Source organism: Populus alba, chromosome 14, assembly GCF_005239225.2.
Source record: "Populus alba chromosome 14, ASM523922v2, whole genome shotgun sequence".
Lineage (NCBI taxonomy): Eukaryota > Viridiplantae > Streptophyta > Magnoliopsida > Malpighiales > Salicaceae > Populus > Populus alba.
In genome coordinates, this window is record NC_133297.1 from 3219450 (window position 1) to 3240161 (window position 20712).

The following is a 20712-nucleotide window of genomic DNA, read 5'->3' on the forward strand; positions in this document are numbered from 1 at the left end:
AATATATTTCTAAACAAAAATAATTTTTAAAAACAATTATTTTCATAATCCTATATACTACCTACTTATCAGGGGTGATCATTTTCGATTTGGTTCGATTTTTATAAAAAAAAATAATAAAATTATTTTTTAAAAAAACCAAAACCTGTTCAAACTGACTAATTTTAATTTGATTATTTTAGAATAAAAATCGATTCAAACTAATCGATTCTAATTTGATTTGATTTTCCTTGATTTTTCTAGTTTAGCTCTATTTATTTTTTATTGAGGTTAATTTTTTCAATTTAGGTCAGTAATTTTTAATTCGGAACCTCTTCTCGAAATCCTTAGATGATGTCACGTTATCGATATCTACGCTCTATTTAAAGACAAAGAAGATGATAAGTATTTTATCACTGACGCGGTACCCGATTATCACATATCGAATCGAAAATTTTATACACCTCCACAATATCATAATTAGTACTACATATAATTTTGAATATTTGATCGATCTCTACATAGCTCAAACCAAATCATGGATTTCCCCTTTCAGTTCTCAGCAACTGCTATACTTATTCTGTTTGCCTTTATTACGCCCTCGATCTACTATTTGTTTCGGATTCCAGGAAAGGAGAACAAGAAGAGCGCACCGCCGGAAGCTGCCGGTGCATGGCCCCTTATTGGGCATCTCCATCTACTAGCAGGCTCACAACCGCCCCATATAACGTTGGGAAACTTGGCTGACAAGTATGGTCCGATATTCACCGTGAAGCTTGGAGTCCATCGAACTTTGATAGTGAGTAATTGGGAGATGGCGAAGCAGTGTCTAACAACAAATGACAAAGCTTTCGCTACTCGACCTAAAGCTCTTGCAACGGACATCTTGGGCTTCAATTACAGCATGCTTGGATTTAGCCCCTACGGGACATATTGGCGCCAGATACGCAAGATAGTCACTCTTGAGGTTCTCTCTAATCATCGACTGGAGATGTTCAAAAGTGTTCGAGAGGATGAGGTAAGGGATGCTGTAGGAGCGTTATACCAGCAATGGATCGGGAACAAAAGTAATTCACAAAAGCTTTTGGTGGATATGAAGAGATGGTTTAATGACATAACTTTAAACGTTATATTGAAGATAATTGTCAGCAAGCGATATGTGGACTATGCAAGCCCTGGAGAGGAAAAGCCGAGCGATGAATGGAGGGATTCACTGAGCGCATTTTTAGAATTGTCAGGAATGTTTGTAGCGTCTGACGCACTTCCATTTTTAAGATGGTTGGATTTGGGAGGAGCTGAGAAGGCAATGAAAAGGACAGCAAAAAGCCTAGACCATACGGTTGCAAAATGGTTAGAAGAGCACAAGCAGAAGAAAGCTTCTGGGACAGCAAAGGGAGAAGAAGATTTCATGGATTTGATGCTGTCCGCTTTGGATGATGCTAAAGAGCTTTCTAATCGCAGTGCTGATACCATCAATAAGGCTACATGTCTGGTATGCTATTTTTCTACAAACTTATTGTATAAATTTAATATTAAAAAAATGAATAATGATTGTATGAAGAAACATTAGCTCATACCTTGTTTTGATGATGATGATGCCATGTTAAAATAAACTGGAGTGCCATCCTCAGCTAAAGATAAACTTGCTAAAGATATACGTAGGTTGCCATGGTAACTAAAGGCCACAAGCTTTCTCAACACCTATTGTAGACGTTAAAACTTGCGGGCTTGCTGGCGCATAATTTTTATCCAGTGATAAGCAGTACTGATCTAGAAATAAAAATTCAAAACTAAATAGAAAAAATAATTAAATTTCAAAATTAATTAAAAAAAATTATTAAAACAACCATTTCTAGTTCTAATCTGAGCGTCTTCTCAATTTTGACTGGTTATAGCCAACCAATACCCTATGGAAACGAACTTTTAGAATCTCCTGTCCGATTGAAAGTAGTTATTGTTTTTGTTATGATGCATGTTTGATGAATTTAGGCTTCTTCTTGTTTGTTTGTTTTTTTTTTTTTTTTTTTTTAAAGTTTAGCTTTGTTTACACAAATCCAAAATTGAGTTACATACATTGGTAATCATTAAAACTTTTAATTAGTTAATTGAACTTGGACATTACTTTGAACAATTAAATTAATTTGCAAATAATTATTTTCTTGAATATTTCACAGACTCTTATTCTAACAGCATCAGACACTACATCAGTTACATTGACTTGGACTCTTTCTTTACTACTAAACAATCGTGATGTCTTAAAGAAAGCACAAGATGAACTGGACATCCATGTTGGTAGAGAAAGGCAAGTGAAGGAGTCTGACATGAAAAACTTGGTCTACTTACAAGCTATCTTCAAGGAAACCTTACGCTTATATCCCGCTGCACCACTGTCTGGACCCCATGAATCCATGGAGGAATGTACCGTAGGTGGCTACCATATTCCTGCTGGCACGCGCCTATCCACAAATCTCTCAAAGATTCACCGAGATCCACAAGTGTGGTCGGACCCCGATGAGTTTCAACCAGAAAGGTTTCTGACTACTCATAAGGATTGTGATTTTCTAGGCCAACATTTTGAGTTTATTCCATTTGGAAGCGGAAGAAGAATGTGCCCTGGAATCTCGTTTGCCCTTCAAGTCTTGAACCTTGCACTTGCTACTTTGCTGCATGGGTTCAACATAGAGACTGTGGATGATGCACCGATTGATATGACCGAAACCGGTGGAATAACCAACGTCAAAGCCACACCTCTACAAGCCCTTCTCACTCCTCGTCTTTCTCCTGGCTTGTATGATCTGCAATAAATATGGAGAACCCCGTCTGATGCATTTGCCTTTGCTTGACTACGTGGCCATCATAATAATCAGTTTCACTATGTATTTGCATCCATTTTGTTATTTCCTTTAATTATCAATAACTGCCCACTATCCTTATTAATTATAATGTAACCTCTCTATATAAATAAAAATCATTACTACTCATCCATTCGTCCTTGTATCTGCTCTCTCCCATATCATTTCATCACTCGTACACACCAAATATAATTGACAGCCCTAGAAGAAAAAAGAAAAAACTCCACGTAGCTTAATTGACAGTCGTAAAATACTGAACTCTGAATTCAAATTTCCATCTTATAAATAAAATATCATATAATATATCACTTAGGCAGCTAAAGTCCCTAAAAAAAATTAAAGAAGCTTTGTCGTTTCATAATTAAGTTTTTTTAAACTCAAAAATCTGTTTTTCAATCCATTTTTTATCTAAAACACAAAGAAAATATTTTAGTAACAATGATAAATCTATCTATTATAGAATAGGATTCTAATATAGGATGTTGTAATCATTACAGTTACTCATGTATCTATCAGAATAGGATTCTAATATAGGATGTTGTAATCATTACAGTTACTGCAGTGTTCTACTGCCTCTATATAAATAGGAAGGTTGGTTAAGACACAACCCAACACATTCTATTATTCTCAACTCTATCCATAGTATTGAAAAAACCAAAATCATTCTGAAACCAAAAATCTACTCGAGTTCAAATATGTTTTTTCATGAACTTTAAAGGTAAAAAAAAACATCAAATATGAACTTCCCTCATTAAATGGAACCATTTAAAACAAATATCAACTCTTTTGATGGCCTAAATCGATGCCAACATAGTTTTCTCTCTCTAGCACCAAATTCTAGTGTCCTCTCTCTCTCTTTTCAAATTAGGAACTAAAAAATAATAAAAATATACTTTTATACCAAAATTATATTGAAAAAAATATTAAGGTACTAGATATGTATAATTTTTAAAGTATGAGGACTGAATTGTTTTTTATGTGAACTTTGAAATCATCACCTATTTATAGTGTGTTTTCTACTTTATTCTTTTGTCTTTTAATTTTATTCTTAGTCAACAAGTTCAACTCAATTGCCCATGAATTTGGCTTAGAAAGGATGCAATCGCATAAAAAAGTGTAAGGATTAAATTGAAGAAAAAGAAAATTTATGGATCTACCTATGAGAGGATGCGTATTGTTAGCCGTGGAAAACACATGCATTTTAATTTCTTACTTAATGATTGGTCACAAACAACGAAGACAAATCATAATATATGATCTTCAAGTGGCCTTCCTTGAATGTCCACTTTCTTTTATATATATATTTATATATATATATATATATATATATATATATATATATATCATGTTGTCTTTCTCGAGTATATACTTTTCTTTTCCATTCCATCCACTACTAACAGCTTGACTAAATCTGATCTTATTCGTATAGATCATTTTTATGAGGATTCTGATAGTTTATTATCTCAGATTTCTAGTGCCTCAAATACCTCTCATGTTCGATTAATTCAAAATGATTATTCTATAGGTACTGACACTTTACTCTCTGACACACCTGAAGATTCATTCTCCTCTATGGTCCCTCTAACTCTGGTTAAGATTGTGGATCTACCTCTACATCAATCCATACTTATTCGTAAGTCCACAAAGTTACTAGAATTTGCTTATACTTATTTCAAGGAGACCTTGTAAAGTGCTAATAATTAAAACTTGTGATCTTTTAGTCATCAAGGGCATGATATTATATCAAAGAACCATCTCATCTAAAAGCTTAAGCAGGGCTTGAAACTTGCACATTTGCATACTATCTTGCATTATTAATTAGATTTTAATTGGAAGAGAGAATGAGAGTGATGAGATTCGAACTCATAACCATTTGGTGAACAAGACTATGATACTATATCAAATAACAAATTCAATTCAATAGCTTAAGCTATTTTGTGAAGTTCTAAGAATAATTTATATTACTTACTAACACACTCCCTAAAGTGAAAGCTCTTTAAACTTGAAACTTGCACAAACCTGTTGTAACCCATTTTTAGGTTCCCATAAAAAAATAAAAATAAAAATAAAAATAAAAATATAATAATAATAATAATAAAATATTAAATATTAATAATAATGATAATAATAAAAATATATATAGCCAGAAAAAAATTAGAAAAAATAATAGGAGGCAGAAGCGCTCAGAAAATGGTCAGAAAAATTGGTTGAGGTTAAAAATACAAAGATTGAAATTTTGACAGTATATTCTTGAATGATGAGAGCCCTGTTGGAAAAGAAAATTTGAATTTTGAGGAGAAAAGTCCAAAATTAGATGTTTATGGACTTAATTGGATTTTATTTAAGGTTTAATTAAATTTATAGAGGGTTTGATTACAAGAAAAATAGATTTTTAAGTCACTTTGGGCTTTAATTGGAAGAAATTAAAGTTTTGGGGTCAAATTATAATTTTTAAGAGTTGATTTGGTCAAATCAGGGGCTTAATTGCATAAATATTGAAGTTTAATGGCCAATTAGGGACTTAATTAAGAAAATCCAAAACCAAGGACCAAATTGAAAAAGGCGCGTAAATAGAGAGTCTGTAATTGATTGATTCAGGGGCCTAATTGAAGAAATTGGAAGTTTATTGATCAATTGAGGGCTCAATTGCATAAATAAATCAGAGGCCAAGCACTGAAGTGAAAAACGCGGCCAACTATAGGGGCGGAGATTGAAATTGGCAGGGATGCAATTGAATTTATTCTTAAAATCGAGATTAGATTTGAGGACTTAATAGAACAAAGGATAAATTAAGGACTGATTTGGAAACAAATATTTTGTCGCCACATTTAAATGAAACGGCGCGTTTTGTCCAAAACGACGCCGTTTCATGTAAAAAAGAAAGAAAGAAGAAGGACAGAACAGTGTCGTTTTGAACAACATTGTTCCCCTTTCATCTTCCCTTGGACGTGTAGCAGGGGAAGAAGGAAAGCTTTTGTTTTTTCTCTTTAACTCTTCCTGCCTCTCTCTCTCCCCGCGTGCTCTGCCAAGACCCGAAGCCCCACGCCCTTTGATGATGAGAAACCAGGGGAGTCGTGCCTTGCCAGTCACACCCACTGGCCAACCAACCGGCGCTGCCTCGCTCCCCATGCACCCATAATGAGGCCCCGCTCCCTTTGTCCCCTATAAATGGAGATCGAACGCCAGCACACGAGGGGGAGGAATTGAAGAGAGAAAGGAAGGAATGGAGAGAACGAACTGAAAAAAAAAAAAAAAAAAAAAAAAAAAAAAAAGAGGAAGAGAAAACGCAGAAAAAGGAGAGAAAGAACCGAACCAAAAAGAACCACTAGCAAACCCAAATTGAGAGGGAGGAAACTTGAAAACAAACCGGGAGGATAAAGGGAAACCACCGAAAACGAAAAAAGAGGAAGGCACACGGAGGATAAGGGAAGAGCACTAACCTCACCCTCCGCCGTTTGAAACAGCAGCACCGCCGCTTGGAGCCGCCGTCCGTGAGCCACGACACCGCCACTGGCCTCCACCACAACACCACTAGCGAAGCAGTTCGATCAGCAAGCCACCGCCTCCTTCGCGCCAGGTAAGTTCTTCTTCCCCTCCATTGTTTGCATTTTTGTCGATTCGTTCTTGCATGCAGAACGAATAGCGTTCTGCATGCAGGAGGGGAGAGGGGAAAATAATTCCCCCTCCCCCCACGTCAACTATGTTGCTGGGCAAGGCTGATTCTGGCCCACCTATATTGTCTTCTGGGCCGGGTCTGGCCCAGATTAAAAAGAAATCTTTTGTTGGGCCGAGATCGGCCCAATCCCCTTTGGGGTTGAATCTGGCCCAGTTAGTTGGGCCGGCCCAGCTCACATAATATTTTATATTATTTATTATATTGTTTTATATTATTTATATATATATACATATGGATATATATCAAAAAAAAATTAAAAACATATTCTGAAAAATCCTTGAAAAATATTGTTGATTTTCCTGCATATTTTTATCAAAATTTTCTAATATTGGTTTGTATTTTTATACCGTAAAGATACAAATCTAGTATTAAAATACCCGGTTTTCGTCAAAAAACATCAAAAAAAAAATTTAAAATAAAAAATGTTTTGCTTTCAAAATTCTGAAAAATCCTAAAAAATATTGTTGATTTTCCTGCATATTTTTATCAAAATGACTTAATATTGGTTTGTATTTTTATACCGTAAAGATACAAATCCAGTATTAAAATACCCACTTTTCATCAAGACATCAAAAAAAAAAATATATATATAAATATATATATATATATATATATAATATATATATATATATATATATATATATATATATATATAATGTTTTTGTTTTAATGCATACAGCCTAGTCTCTCCAAAATAAAGAAAAATCATCGCATCATATTTTCATACAACAAAAGAAATTTTGAAAAAATATATGTATTAACCACGAGAAGTAGGCTAATATTTAAAAAATTCTAAAAAAATCTTTTTTTGTTTTTTTAGTATTTGAGATTACAAATTTATACGTAAAACGTATTCCAGATATTAAAAATGTAGTTTTTATATAGACGTTAGAACGGTTAGGATTTTACCCAATAAGATAAAGACCTCCTTACCGAGGAAGACTTTCCTTGAACCATAAATAGACCAACAATTAGAAATACAGTAACACCTTAGCTTTTATCAGACAATCAAACAATGCAGCTTACCTTAGGTAAGGCGTATTTGAGGTGCTAATACCTTCTCTTTACGCAACCAGTCCCTGTACCCGATCTCTGAGACCAGTTAGGGTTCCTAGTGACCAAAATACTAGGTGGCGACTCTCATTCCATCAATAAATGACAAATAGATATATAAGATTTACATTTTAGATTTTAAAGTGGGACATATAATTTCGCTGCGACGCCGTACACGTGCGACAAAACCTACACTACCTTATTCTTAATTTTTATTAATTAGAATGAAAGTGATAAGATTTGAACTCGTAACTATTTGATTATCAAAGGTTCTTTTTTTTACAGAATGAAATGCATGGAAACCTCATAATCACATCGAGTGAGAAATTTATGGAAGCTTACATTTAACATTTCCAACTTTCTAGGATCTACAAGACCTGATGCAAGAAATTAAGGAAAGGTCAATCATATGTTTATATGTTGGAAAAACTAAGCTCGTATTTTAAGAGAACAATTACAGTGCATGACAACTCGAGCACTAAGAGCATTACCTTTGCAGAAAAGCATAATTAGAAAAAAGGCAAAATGAGTTAAGACCAACTGATAACTAAGAAAATCAATGCTATTATGATGGAGCTCCAAGGTAAGAGGCCAGTCGTTGAATATTCCACCAGCTATTACTCGAGCCCCATCACCTGGCCCTCGGATAATCAAAGGCTATTCTTTATACCTTGTAGTTGTGAAAGCTAATTAAAATCTAATTAATAACATATTATAGTGTTGATATATGTAACTTTCAAGTTTAAAGGGTTTTTATTTAAAAAAATAAAATAAATAATAATATAAATTATATTTTGAAGAAATGAAATCTCAAATTATAATTTGTATTATTCTGTAATCTTATTTGATGGTCGTATGTAAAATGAGGCAAATTATTATAATAGAAATTTACCATCTTTGCTTGGAATGTAAAATTTACCGTCTAGGCAATTGAAAGATGAAATATATTGCCCAATACATCAACTTAAAGGTCACGATTACCCCCCTTGACAATTCATTTTTTTATAATTATAAATTTATTAAAACAGGTCCGGGGGTGGTTTTAAAGTCCAATGAGATCACAATCATGAATGTTTCTTTCAAATTAGCACAATTAATAAATTTATTTAGAAAAAAAAAAAGAGCTTGGTGTAGTGTAATTCAAATACCTAGGAAATTGTTGTTTTACAAGGATAAGTAGCTTTTTAACCCACCACAGGATTTTAATTATAGTTTTCCTAGGAAGATATGAACATGGCGGATAATAAAAGTGTTTCCTGTAACAACAAATGGTTTCTGAAATTAAATAAAGATGGCAATTTTAATCAGATAACAATAGGACAAATTAAAAAAGAAAATCATCTACTTAAATGTCAATTAAGTCACTGAAAGTAATCTTAAATGTATGAAAAAGCTGATTCAAAACATTGAACAAAAGAGATTTCTGAGCATAGCAAAGTCCTTCATATTCAAACAAAAGTAATAGCCCTTCAACATACATATCATAATATTTTAATAACAAAATAGATGAAGCGGGCATGAGCAAATTAACAGGCTTGCAAGCTAGCCTCAACAACAAAGCAATAAACTTTCTTTTTTTTTTTTTTTTTTAGATTAATGTGGGTGTCCTGATCAGCTTATGCGCACCTCGATTAATCTCATGGGCCCTGAAGTTAACGATAATGTAAGCCTCTAGTGATCCTGAGGTTTGTAAGATTCGAACTGGTAACATCTAAAGAACAAATATAAAACTTAATCAGTTGAGCTATACCCCTTAAAATTAAAAATTTATTTTAATTGAATAGGTTGTGGGCTTGAAGAATTCTTGTCACATTGGTTACATGTTAGTCTGCTTGGATCAAAAGATAATTGTAGCATTGAGTGTGGAAAAGTTAAAGGGAGATATTAGTGGTAGATAAAAGAGAATGACTATGAATATTGTTATAACCCAGTTTTGACCCATTGGTTTTTTATTTAATTTTTACAGGGTTTAAAATGTAAAATTAAAAGATCAAAGACTTATTTTGATGAAAAGTATGATTTGTCAACTTGCGTAAAAATTAGGGACTATAATGTGCTTTTGTCATTCTATCCTTATCTTTGAGATAATCCTTACTTTCGAGATAATCCTTACCTTCGAAATAATCCTTATCTTCAAGATAATCCTTACCTTCAAGATAATGATAGTTGTTTACTTTCGAATTCGATTCTAATTCAAACTTCAAAAAAGAGAATGAGTTTGATTGAGACTTTACTTCTCGCTAGCGATGGGATTTTTGCACTGTAAATACTGATCCTAGTCTATGCAGAAAAAAGGAGAGAACAAACCCTAAAAGAAGAGACCATAGAGGAGGCCATTACCAGAAACCCTAGGGAGAGAAAAAACCCTAAAAGAAGAGACTCCAGAAGAGGCCATTACCAGAAACCCTAAAAGAGAGAAACATAAAAAAGAAGGGGGTGGCGAACCCTATTTTAACTGCCTCCCCCCTCAACCCTTTTATTTTTAGCCCAGTCTCACTCAGCTTCGCCTCCAGCAGCCGCACGCCTAGGTAAGTTTCCTTTCTTCCTTGCTAAAATAATTAACTGGTTACTGTTGCATCCATGTGTGAACCTTTCACGTATGGCTGGGCTAGATCCAGCCCAAAAGGAAAAAAAAAAAAAAGAGTGGGCCGGGTTTGGGCTTTAGGCTTAACCGACTCAAATTTTGTTTGCTAAGGATGTGCCTGGCAAAACACAACCTTATGCCTTGGCCATAATTTTTATGCCCATTCTAATTTGATATTTAACCAAACAAACCCCTTTTCGATAATAGAAAATTTCAAAAATATTTGGGGCCTTCGTTGATTTATTTGCATGCCCCTCGCACTTTATTTTATTTTTTTTCTTTGTGTTTACACTTTTTGTAGATGTGCTCAATTTGTGGACTATTACTGTTAAATGCAAATATGTCATGCAATGTTTTTTTTTACTTCCATCTAAAAAGGCAAATAATAATAAAGGATAAACAAAAAAAGGACATATAAAATTTCTTCTTCAAATTCATTTTTTGCAAAAATATTTACTGACGCCAGAGTCAGGAGTATCATATTTTTTGAATTTGTGCGATATTTACCAACGCCAGAGTTGGAAATATTCGTAGGAATTGTTCACTGACGCCAGAGTCAGGAACATGAAAAGAAGAATAAAAAAAGGGAAAAAAAAGAACAAATTCTTAGCAATTTTAGACAAAACCAGTAATGCAGTTTGTCTTAGCTAGGACGCTTAAGGAGTGATAGCATCTTTCCTTTTGCAGAACCAGTCCCGTATCATAGAATCTCTGTTGACCAGTTAGGGTTCCTAGTGACCATAATACTAGGTAGCGACTCCTTGAACAAGACCTTTTCCCCTAAAAGAACAAGATGCCAGATATTTGTTTCTTTTCCAATCGAGTGATAATTTTTTAATTGGTCACCACGATGTCCAGGTGTGACAAATATAATTACTAAAAAACATTGTGGATGAAAGGAACACCAATATGCGCATCAAAGAAATGAAAGTGATGAGTGGAACACAAAGCATGTCTGGACTTTAAATATATTCAAGGGGATGTATATTTGTAATTATTTGTGTTAACAGGTAAGAACAAAATTTGCTTGAGAAATATCCTGCAATGAAGCACACATATTGTTACTGCCTTGCTGAACAAGAGCTGTGTTTATGTCAATATAATGAATGAAAATGGAAATAACAACGTGTGTTTACTTGAGTGTTTTAGTGGGTAGCTGACATCATGATTTTTTGCAAAAAAAAACATTGCAAAAATGAAAAACAAAGAGTAGAAACGCAGTAGTAAAATCTAATTGGATTATAAATCATTGTGCTGGTATAATAACTTGGTCAGTGGTGTTTGGATAAGATTTCAGGCAACTTTTGCTTTGTTTTTCTCTTCCCCGAAAAAAAATATTGTTACTTCCCTGTTGAACGTATAAATATTGACAAGAAAGTTTTGAAAAATTAAATATTGGTATGAACATATAATTATTTATTATCCAAACATTAAAAATATATTATTTCCAAGCATACTGTAGTTTAATTAAAACATCATCGTCATATATGATTTATAAGTTCTTGAATATTAAGTTAAACTTTGTCCTCCTTAGTTGTAAGGAACTTACACTGCATAGAAGTCATTAAAACATATGTATAATACTCTACATTAAATACTTTTTTTTTCTTGGGATAACCTAGAGGAATGCATGCCCAAAACGAAAACGAGATAACAATAAGGAACAAAAAAACCCACAAAGCAAAAGAAAGAAAAATAAAAATAAAAAGTATAAAGAAACCAAAACATAACAGGTAAAAATAGTAGTGAGTGAGTACTCAACTGACAATAGTTAATAGATAAAGATATCTTTAGAGGGAGAAGATATTTCTTATTCGAATATAACCATTTATATTTTTTTAATTCATATATAAGTGTGAGATTGAATAAGAACCTCGAATTGATAGACTTTTCTTCATAATTATTATAGAATAGGATTCTAATATAGGATGTTGTAATCATTACAGTTACTCATGTATCTATCAGAATAGGATTCTAATATAGGATGTTGTAATCATTACATTACTGCAGTGTTCTACTGCCTCTATATAAATAGAAAGGTTGGCTAAGGCACAACCCAACACATTCCATTATTCTCAACTTGGTATCAGAGCCACAAAACCCTAAAATAAATTAAACCTAATTTTCTCACAGCCTCCCAACCTCCCTTCTTCAATGGAACAGCCACCACATACATCTTCAAATTCTACAGCACCAGCAGTCCAGCTTTCTTCTTCTCCGACAATGCAACCCTCTTCTCTTACAGCGCCTCCTCTGCTTTCCTCTACTACGTCACCGCCTGAATTCTCCTCTACCATGGCTAGTGAAAGCCCGTACCTTGGTAATGATAATTTGCACATTGGTGATGGTAAGGGCCTTCCTATATCTCATCTTGGTCATACAAAAATATATACACCACATCGTTCTTTCACCTTATCTAATGTTCTTCATGTTCCTGCAATCACAAAACCTCTGCTCTCTGTTCAGAAATTTTGTCTTGATAATAATGTTTATTTTGAATTTCACCCTCGTGTGTTTTATGTCAAGGATTTCAACACCCATGAAGTCCTTCTCTCAGGTTAGAGTAAAGATGGTCTCTATGCCCTGACCAAGTCTTCTGTCACGTCAGTTCCTTAAGCCTATTGGTCTCCCTGCACTTCTGCCTCTGCCAATTTATGGCATCGTCGACTAGGTCATCCTACTTCACGTATCTTTCAATTGTTAGTCTCGAAAAATAAGATTATTTGTAACAACAAACGTCTTAATTTTCAATGTCAAAGTTGTCCTTTACGAAAATCATCGCGTTTGTCTTTAGGACCTACTGGTCACAAAACTTCTGCTCCACTTGAATTAATTTTTAGTGATGTATAGGGCCCTGCTCCTCTTTTTTCTTCATATGGCTATCGTTATTTTGTTATCTTCGTTGATGCTTATACTAAATATGTATGGTATTATCCTCTAGTTGCCAAGTCTGATGTTTACTCTGTTTTTCATCAATTTCGGACTCTTGTCGAACGTCAATTTTCCTTAAAAATAAAATTTTTTCAAACTGATTGGGGCGGTGAATACCGAAAACTATCCACATTTTTTTCAGACCATTGGTATTCATCATCGTCTGATTTGTCCCCACACTCATGAACAAAATGGAACAGTAGAGCATCGTCATAAGCATATTGTGGAAACAAGTTTTACTCTTTTAGGGCAATGTAAAGCACCTTTTTTATTCTGGAATTATGCTTTTGAAACCTCTGTTTATCTTATAAATCGCATGCTTACTCCTATTCTTGCCCATCGCTCTCCGTTTGATTGTTTATTTCAACGGTCTCCTGATTATCATTTTTTGCGTACCTTTGGGTGTCTTTGTTTTCCTTTTCTGCGTCCATCTAATAATCATAAATTGGATTTTCGTTCCTCTCCATGTGTTTTTTTTTTATATAGTTCCTCGCATCTTAGTTATCGATGTCTTGACATTGCATCTCACTGTATTTATATTTCCTGTCATGTCCGCTTCCATGAACATGTGTTTCCATTTGATAATTCTGAACAGATTGCAAAGGTCTCCACCACAACCCCCACCCCACCCGCTACTGTCACCCTCCCAAATTTGCTAAACCACCCACCGCTACCCACTTTCACTAGCCACCCAAACAGCCCACAACACTCCGCTTTGCCACTCCAAACAGCCACCCAACCACAGCCTCCACCCATCCATTGGCCATCATCCTATGCTTGTTTATCTAACCCTTATGATGCAGGTTCAGATCGTCAATTGGTCTCCTCTCCTCATGGTCTTGGGGAAATTTCTAATCCCTCCCTGGCCCACACTCCTGCAGCTTCAGTCTCTACCTCCAGCCCCTCCTCTGCTGACAGTCCTGTGCTTGAGGCTGATTCTTTATCATCCTCTCCCGCTGGTCTGCAACTTATGGTTGATTTGTCTTCTTATAAGCTACCACAGGTCTCCTCGCTACAACCGTCTTCCCCTGTGTCTCCACCAGCACACAGCAGACATCCTATGACTCTTAGACCGCGGCAGCCGAAGACAGCTAATCTGGTTGCTTCCGCTACCGCTACTTCTACCTCCACATGGGTATTGTATTCTCCCTCTTCTAAGCCTTTTGCATTCTCTGATGCTGACCCGTATGCAGTTTGGCATAATGCTATGTGTGATGAGATCGCCGCTTTACGCAAAAATCGCACTTGGTCTTTGGTTCCATTTCATCCTTCGATGAACGTTGTTGGCAGTAGATGGGTATATCGGATCAAACACCGTGTTGATGGTAGTATTGAGCGCTATAAAGCGCACCTTGTTGCTAGAGGTTTTACCCAGCAGGAAGGAATTGATTATTCTGAAACCTGCAGTCCAGTTATTAAGCAGGCCACTGTCCGATTGGTTTTCTCTATTGCGGTTTCGTGAAATTGGAAGATTCATCAGCTTGATATTCATAATGCCTTCCTCAATGGTGTTCTTACTGAAGAGGTCTACATGAAATAGCCTCCAGGTTTCATTGACTCTTCTCTTCCATCTCATGTGTGCAGATTGCACAAATCATTGTATGGTTTGAAACAGCCACCGAAAGCATGGTACACTCGTCTAAGTGATTTTTTGCTCTCCATCGGTTTCCGAGCTTCCAAGGTTGACACCTCCTTGTTTATCTTATCTGATGGTACTAATATCTTTTATCTCCTGGTGTATGTTCATGATATTCTGCTCACGGGTAGCAACTCTGCTATGCTCCATCACCTTATACAGTTACTCAGTTCTGAGTTCAAGCTTCGTGACTTAGGTGTTGTTCACTACTTTCTGGGTATTGAAGTTCAGTCTACCAGTATGGATTTAATGCTGCGTCAACATAAATATATTCTTGACATCCTGACCCGAGCTGATATGACTTCCTGCAAACCAGTTGATACTCTAGTCTCCCCTTCGAAAGTCATTTTATTACCGGATCATTCATTCTCTGATCCTACACGATTTCGTCAAATCGTGGGTGCTCTTCAATATCTTACCTTCACCCGTCCAGATATATGCTTTGTTGTTAACAGAGTTTGTCAGTTTATGCATGCTCCTACAGATTCTCATTGGACCGCTGTCAAACGTATTTTACGCTATCTTAAAGGTACGGCATCTTATGGTTTCCATATCACTCGAGGCTCCTCTTTTGCTCTACATGGCTTTATAGATGCAGATTGGGATGGTAGTATTGATGATCGCAAGTCTATGGGCGGCTATCTTGTCTTTTTTGGTCAGACGCCGATTTCTTGGAAACCAGGCAAGCAACGCACTGTTGCTCGCTCCTCTACTGAGGCTGAGTATAAAGCCCTTGCTGATGGTACCGCTGAAGTCATTTGGCTTCAATACTTGTTAACAGATTTGCAGGTTCCCTCAGTCTCTGCCCCTACCATTTGGTGTGATAATCTTGGTGCTACCTATCTCTCAGCAAATCCTATCTTCCATGCTCGTACTAAGCATGTTGATTTTTTTTTTAAATAGTGAATCTTACTTTTAGGCACCAACTTGCAATTGCTCGAAATCTTGGTTAGGCTATTAGCATTACTAAATTAATTGTTTTACCACTGACACTACCAAAAAAATTAATAAATACAAGTGAAAATATCGAGAAAATATTTTTGTTGGTAAATTTTTTAGGGATTTTGTCAACAGAAATATTCTCTCGGTATATACCGAGAGAATTATAGTGGGAAAAAAAATTAAAACAAAGCAAAAACAAAATAATGAGGTGTTATTTTACCAACAGAATTATCGACAGTATAAATTCTGTTGGTAAAATCCGTTGGTAAATTCATTTGTAAACTATGAACACTGTTCATCATGTCAATTATAAAGGGAATCACCGATGGAATTTTCCGTCGGTATTTTCCAGAGAGCTTCAGAATTGTTCACTTTCCAATTGCACTGTTAATTGTTGTTCCTTATAGACAAAATCACCGACGAATTGAAAAGTCTTTGGTGTTATTTGGCGGTTTTCTAGAAAAAAAACAATTAATTTTAGATTTTTATTTAAATATTACAAACGGAATCATCGACGGATTAAAAAATCGTTGGTGATTGTTGGCATTTTCTGAAAACTTTTTATGAAATTAAATATTACACACAAAATAATTAAAAATATTAATATTTAATTATTCGTTGGTAAAACCATCGTTAACGAGCCCCAATAAAAATTCTGAATCCTCTTATTTCACAAGAGAGAGACTCATTTCTTATTTTTCTTCTACTTCTTCTTTTTCACTATATGTAAAAAACATCAATATCTATTTATGTCTCTTCTCTTCTCTTCTCTTCTCCTTCTCTTCTCTTTCCATGCTCGAGTATGTCTTTCTTCTTCTTCTCTTTTATCCTTTTAGTTTTTTTAAAAAAATTAATATGCTTTATGAAATTTTTTTCTCTCTCCTTAGCTTCACTTGCAACTACATTAAGGTAACATTTTTCTTTTTTCTTCTTTTTTCATGATTTTTTTCACTATATTTGTTTTTTATTTTATTTTTAATTGTTTTTGTTCTTAACAATTGTATAAATGTTGTTGTGAGATTTTTTTTATATGAGATCAATTTTTAGTTGATTTATTTATAGGATTTTAAAATTTTTAACAATTACAACTTCATTTTTTTCATATGAATTTCTTTAGTTGAATTTATTTTTTCATTTTATTTATTTGTTGCAATTTTTTTTGAGTTGATATTCTTATTCTTTTTTTCCAAGCATTTTGAGTATATATTATAGAGTGTTGATTTATGTTAATTTCATCATTTTATAATTTTATAAAATGGATTTTTTAAAAAATATTTTTAAATAATTACCGATGAAATTACCAATGATATTTTTTTAGGGATATGCCAACGGAATAAAATGGGTATTTTTTTATACGTCTGTTCCGTCAATAAATTCATCAGTAATAATATTTTTTTTATTACCAAAAAACAAAAAAATACCGATGAAAGATTCACTGACGGAGCATTTTTTTATTCCGTCGGTAAAACTGTTAAATGTTGTAGTATGAAATGTCTAAAATAGCTTTATTAATTTTTATTTGACTAATTTACTAAAAAATAAAAAATAAAAATCAAAGCTTTAAAAAATTCAAAATAAGTTTTTTCTTCTCAGTTATATCTCACTACATTTAGGCAAGACACAAGTTCGAACAAATGCAAGTCCTAATTCTTTTGCCGGCATTACATTGCTCAAGAAAAGGTTCTAAATAAATCCATGTAAAGATTTTCAATAATACCTGTCAAATCAAGGAATCCAATCCAAAATCTAAGCCACCATGAATTTCAAAACCCACTTATTTGTTTAATGAAACACGCTTAAAGACTTTTCCAGACTGTAAGAAATAGACCGTAGGACACATTGGTTAATTCTCAAATCTACTCTACCTAGGTATAATAAGTTAATTGCCAAATCAATTTTGTGAGCACGTTTTCCAATAAATTATAGTCGCTTGCTGCCGTAGGCTAATTCTAGTTTGAAAATACCAACGCTAATTAAATTCTATATTACCCTTGTATCTTTTAATAAGGATACTTTCTACGTATTAGTATTAAAGTCTAGTGAAGGAATAAATAGACCTGTTTAATTTATTTTTTAAAATAATTAACAATTATTTACATTTATAATTTATTAAATCAAATCTACTGATACCGCATCTCTTATTGAAATCCTAGATGTCAAGTTATCGATATATACGCAGTAAAGACAAACAAGATGATAGGTATGCATGGCTGAAGCGGGACCCGTTTATCAAATATCGAATCGAACATCTTATACACATCCACAATATCACAGGTACTATATATAATTTTGAATATTTGATCGATCACTACATAGATCCAAACCAATCCATGGATTTCCCCTTTCAGTTCTCAGCAACTGCTGTACTTATTCTGTTTGCCTTTATTACGCCCTCGATCTACTATTTGTTTCGGATTCCAGGAAAGGAGATAAGCAAGAAGAGAGCACCGCCGGAAGCTGCCGGTGCATGGCCCCTTATTGGCCATCTCCATCTACTAGCAGGCTCACAACCACCCCATATAACTTTGGGAAACTTGGCTGACAAGTATGGTCCGATATTCACCGTCAAGCTTGGAGTCCATCGAACTTTGATAGTGAGTAACTGGGAGATGGCCAAGGAGTGTCTAAGGACCAATGACAAAGCTTTCGCTACTCGACCTAAGACTCTTGCAATGGATATCTTGGGCTACAATTACAGCATTCTTAGTTTTAGCCCCTACGGAACTTATTGGCGTCTGATACGCAAGATAGTCACTCTTGAGGTTCTCTCTAATCATCGACTGGAGATGTTCAGACATGTTCGAGAGGATGAGGTAAGGGATGCTGTAGGAGCGTTATACCAGCAATGGATCAGGAACAAAAGCAATTCACAAAAGCTTTTGGTGGAGATGAAGAGATGGTTTAGTGACATAACTTTAAACGTTATATTGAAGATAATTGTTAGCAAGCGATATGTGGATTATGCAAACCGTGGAGAGGAAAAGCCAAGCGATGAATGGAGGGATTCAATGAGAACATTTTTAGAATTGTCAGGAATGTTTGTAGTGTCTGACGCCCTTCCATTTTTAAGATGGTTGGATTTGGGAGGAGCTGAGAAGGCAATGAAAAGGACAGCAAAAAATCTAGACCATGCGGTTGAAAAATGGTTAGAAGAGCACAAGCAGAAGAAAGCTTCTGAGACAGCTAAGGGAGAAGATGATTTCATGGATTTGATGCTGTCCGTCGACTTGGATGATGCTAAAGAGCTTTCTAATCGCAGTGCTGATACCATCACTAAGGCTACATGTCTGGTATGCTATTTTTCTACAAACTTATGGTATAACATTAATGGACGGGCGTGTGTGTAGATATATATAAAAATTTAATATTAAAAAAAATGAATAATGATTGTGTGAAGAAACATTAGCTCATACCTTGTTTTGATGATGATGCCATAATAATTTATTATGAAACTCCGCTAAGGCCTGATTTTAGTGTCTTCTCAATTTTGGCTGGTTATAACCAACCAATACTCTATGGAAACGAACTTTTAGAATCGTTTGCCCTGTCGGATTAAAAGTAGTTATTGTTTTTGTTATAATGCATGTCTGATGAATTTAGGCTTCTTCTTCTTCTTGTTTTTTTTTTAAAAAAAAAAAAAAAAAATTAGCTTTGTTTACACAAATCCACAATTGAGTTACATACATTGGTAATCATTAAAACTCTTAATTAATTAGTTAATTTAACTTGGACATTACTTTAGACATGTAAATTTGCAAATAATTATTTTCTTGAATATTTCACAGACTCTTATTCTAGCAGCATCAGACACTACATCAGTTACATTAACTTGGACTCTCTCTTTACTACTAAACAATCGCGAGGTCTTAAAGAAAGCACAAGATGAACTAGACATCCATGTTGGTAGAGAAAGGCAAGTGAAGGAGTCTGACATGAAAAACTTGGTCTACTTGCAAGCTATTATCAAGGAAACCTTTCGTTTATATCCCGCTGCACCACTGTCTGGACCCCATGAATCCATGGAGGAATGTACCGTAGGTGGCTACCATATTCCTGCCGGCACGCGCCTATTCACAAATCTCTCAAAGATTCACCGAGATCCACAAGTGTGGTCGGACCCTGATGAGTTTCAACCAGAAAGGTTTCTGACTACTCACAAGGATTGTGATTTTCGAGGCCAACATTTTGAGTTTATTCCATTTGGTAGCGGAAGAAGAATGTGCCCTGGAATCTCGTTTGCCCTTCAAGTCCTGAACCTTGCACTTGCTACTTTGCTGCATGGGTTCGACATAGAGACTCTGGATGATGCACCGTTTGATATGACTGAAACCGGTGGAATAACCAACGTCAAAGCCACACCTCTAAAAGCCCTTCTCACTCCTCGTCTTTCTCCTGGCTTGTATGATCTGCAATAAATATGGAGAGTCCCGTCCTTCCCTGGCTTCTGCTGCATCTAAATCCTTAATATATATACTAGCGTGCAAATTAATGTAACCTCTCTATATAAATAAAAATCATTAGCACTCATCCATTCGTCCTTGTATCTGCTCTCTCCCATATCATTCCTTCACTCGTAATAATTGACAGCCCTAGGAGAAAAAAGAAAAAAATCCAAATAGCTTATTGACAGCCGTAAAATATTGAACTCTGAATTCAAATTTCCATCTTATAAATTGAATATCATATATAATATATCAATTAGTCTACTAAAGTCCCTAAAAAAAAAATTAAAGAGGCTTTGTCGTTTCATAATTATTTTATTTTTTTAATTCAAAAACTATTTTTCAATCTATTTTTATCCTAAAATACAAAGAAAATATTTTAAGAAGTGATAAATCTATCCATAATATTAAAAAATCTAAAATCAATCTGAAACAAAAAATCTAATCAAGCTCAAATATATTTTTTCATAAATTTTAAAAGTGAAAAAAAATACATAATATGAAACTTCGCTTATTAAATGGAATCATTTGATACAAATATCATTTTTTTATGGTCTAATTCGATGCCAACATATTTTTTTTTCTCTATCACCAGAATCTAGCATCTTCTCTCTCTT

The 20712-nt window shown here is 34.6% G+C and overlaps 2 protein-coding genes across 2 annotated transcripts; both read left to right on the top strand.

Moving 5' to 3' along the window:
* Positions 1-406: 406 nt before the first annotated feature.
* LOC118034167 (strychnine-10-hydroxylase) lies at positions 407-2964 on the top strand. The gene is made up of 2 exons (XM_035039382.2): positions 407-1471; positions 2154-2964. The coding sequence occupies exons 1-2, from the start codon at positions 518-520 to the stop codon at positions 2781-2783; spliced, it is 1584 nt and encodes a 527-aa protein (XP_034895273.1). The 5' UTR covers positions 407-517; the 3' UTR covers positions 2784-2964.
* Positions 2965-17945: 14981 nt separating this feature from the next.
* On the top strand, positions 17946-20184 carry LOC118034164 (cytochrome P450 CYP82D47). The gene is made up of 2 exons (XM_035039378.2): positions 17946-18943; positions 19439-20184. Exons 1-2 carry the CDS (start codon positions 17984-17986, stop codon positions 20066-20068), a joined length of 1590 nt encoding a protein of 529 aa, XP_034895269.1. The 5' UTR covers positions 17946-17983; the 3' UTR covers positions 20069-20184.
* Positions 20185-20712: the final 528 nt, after the last annotated feature.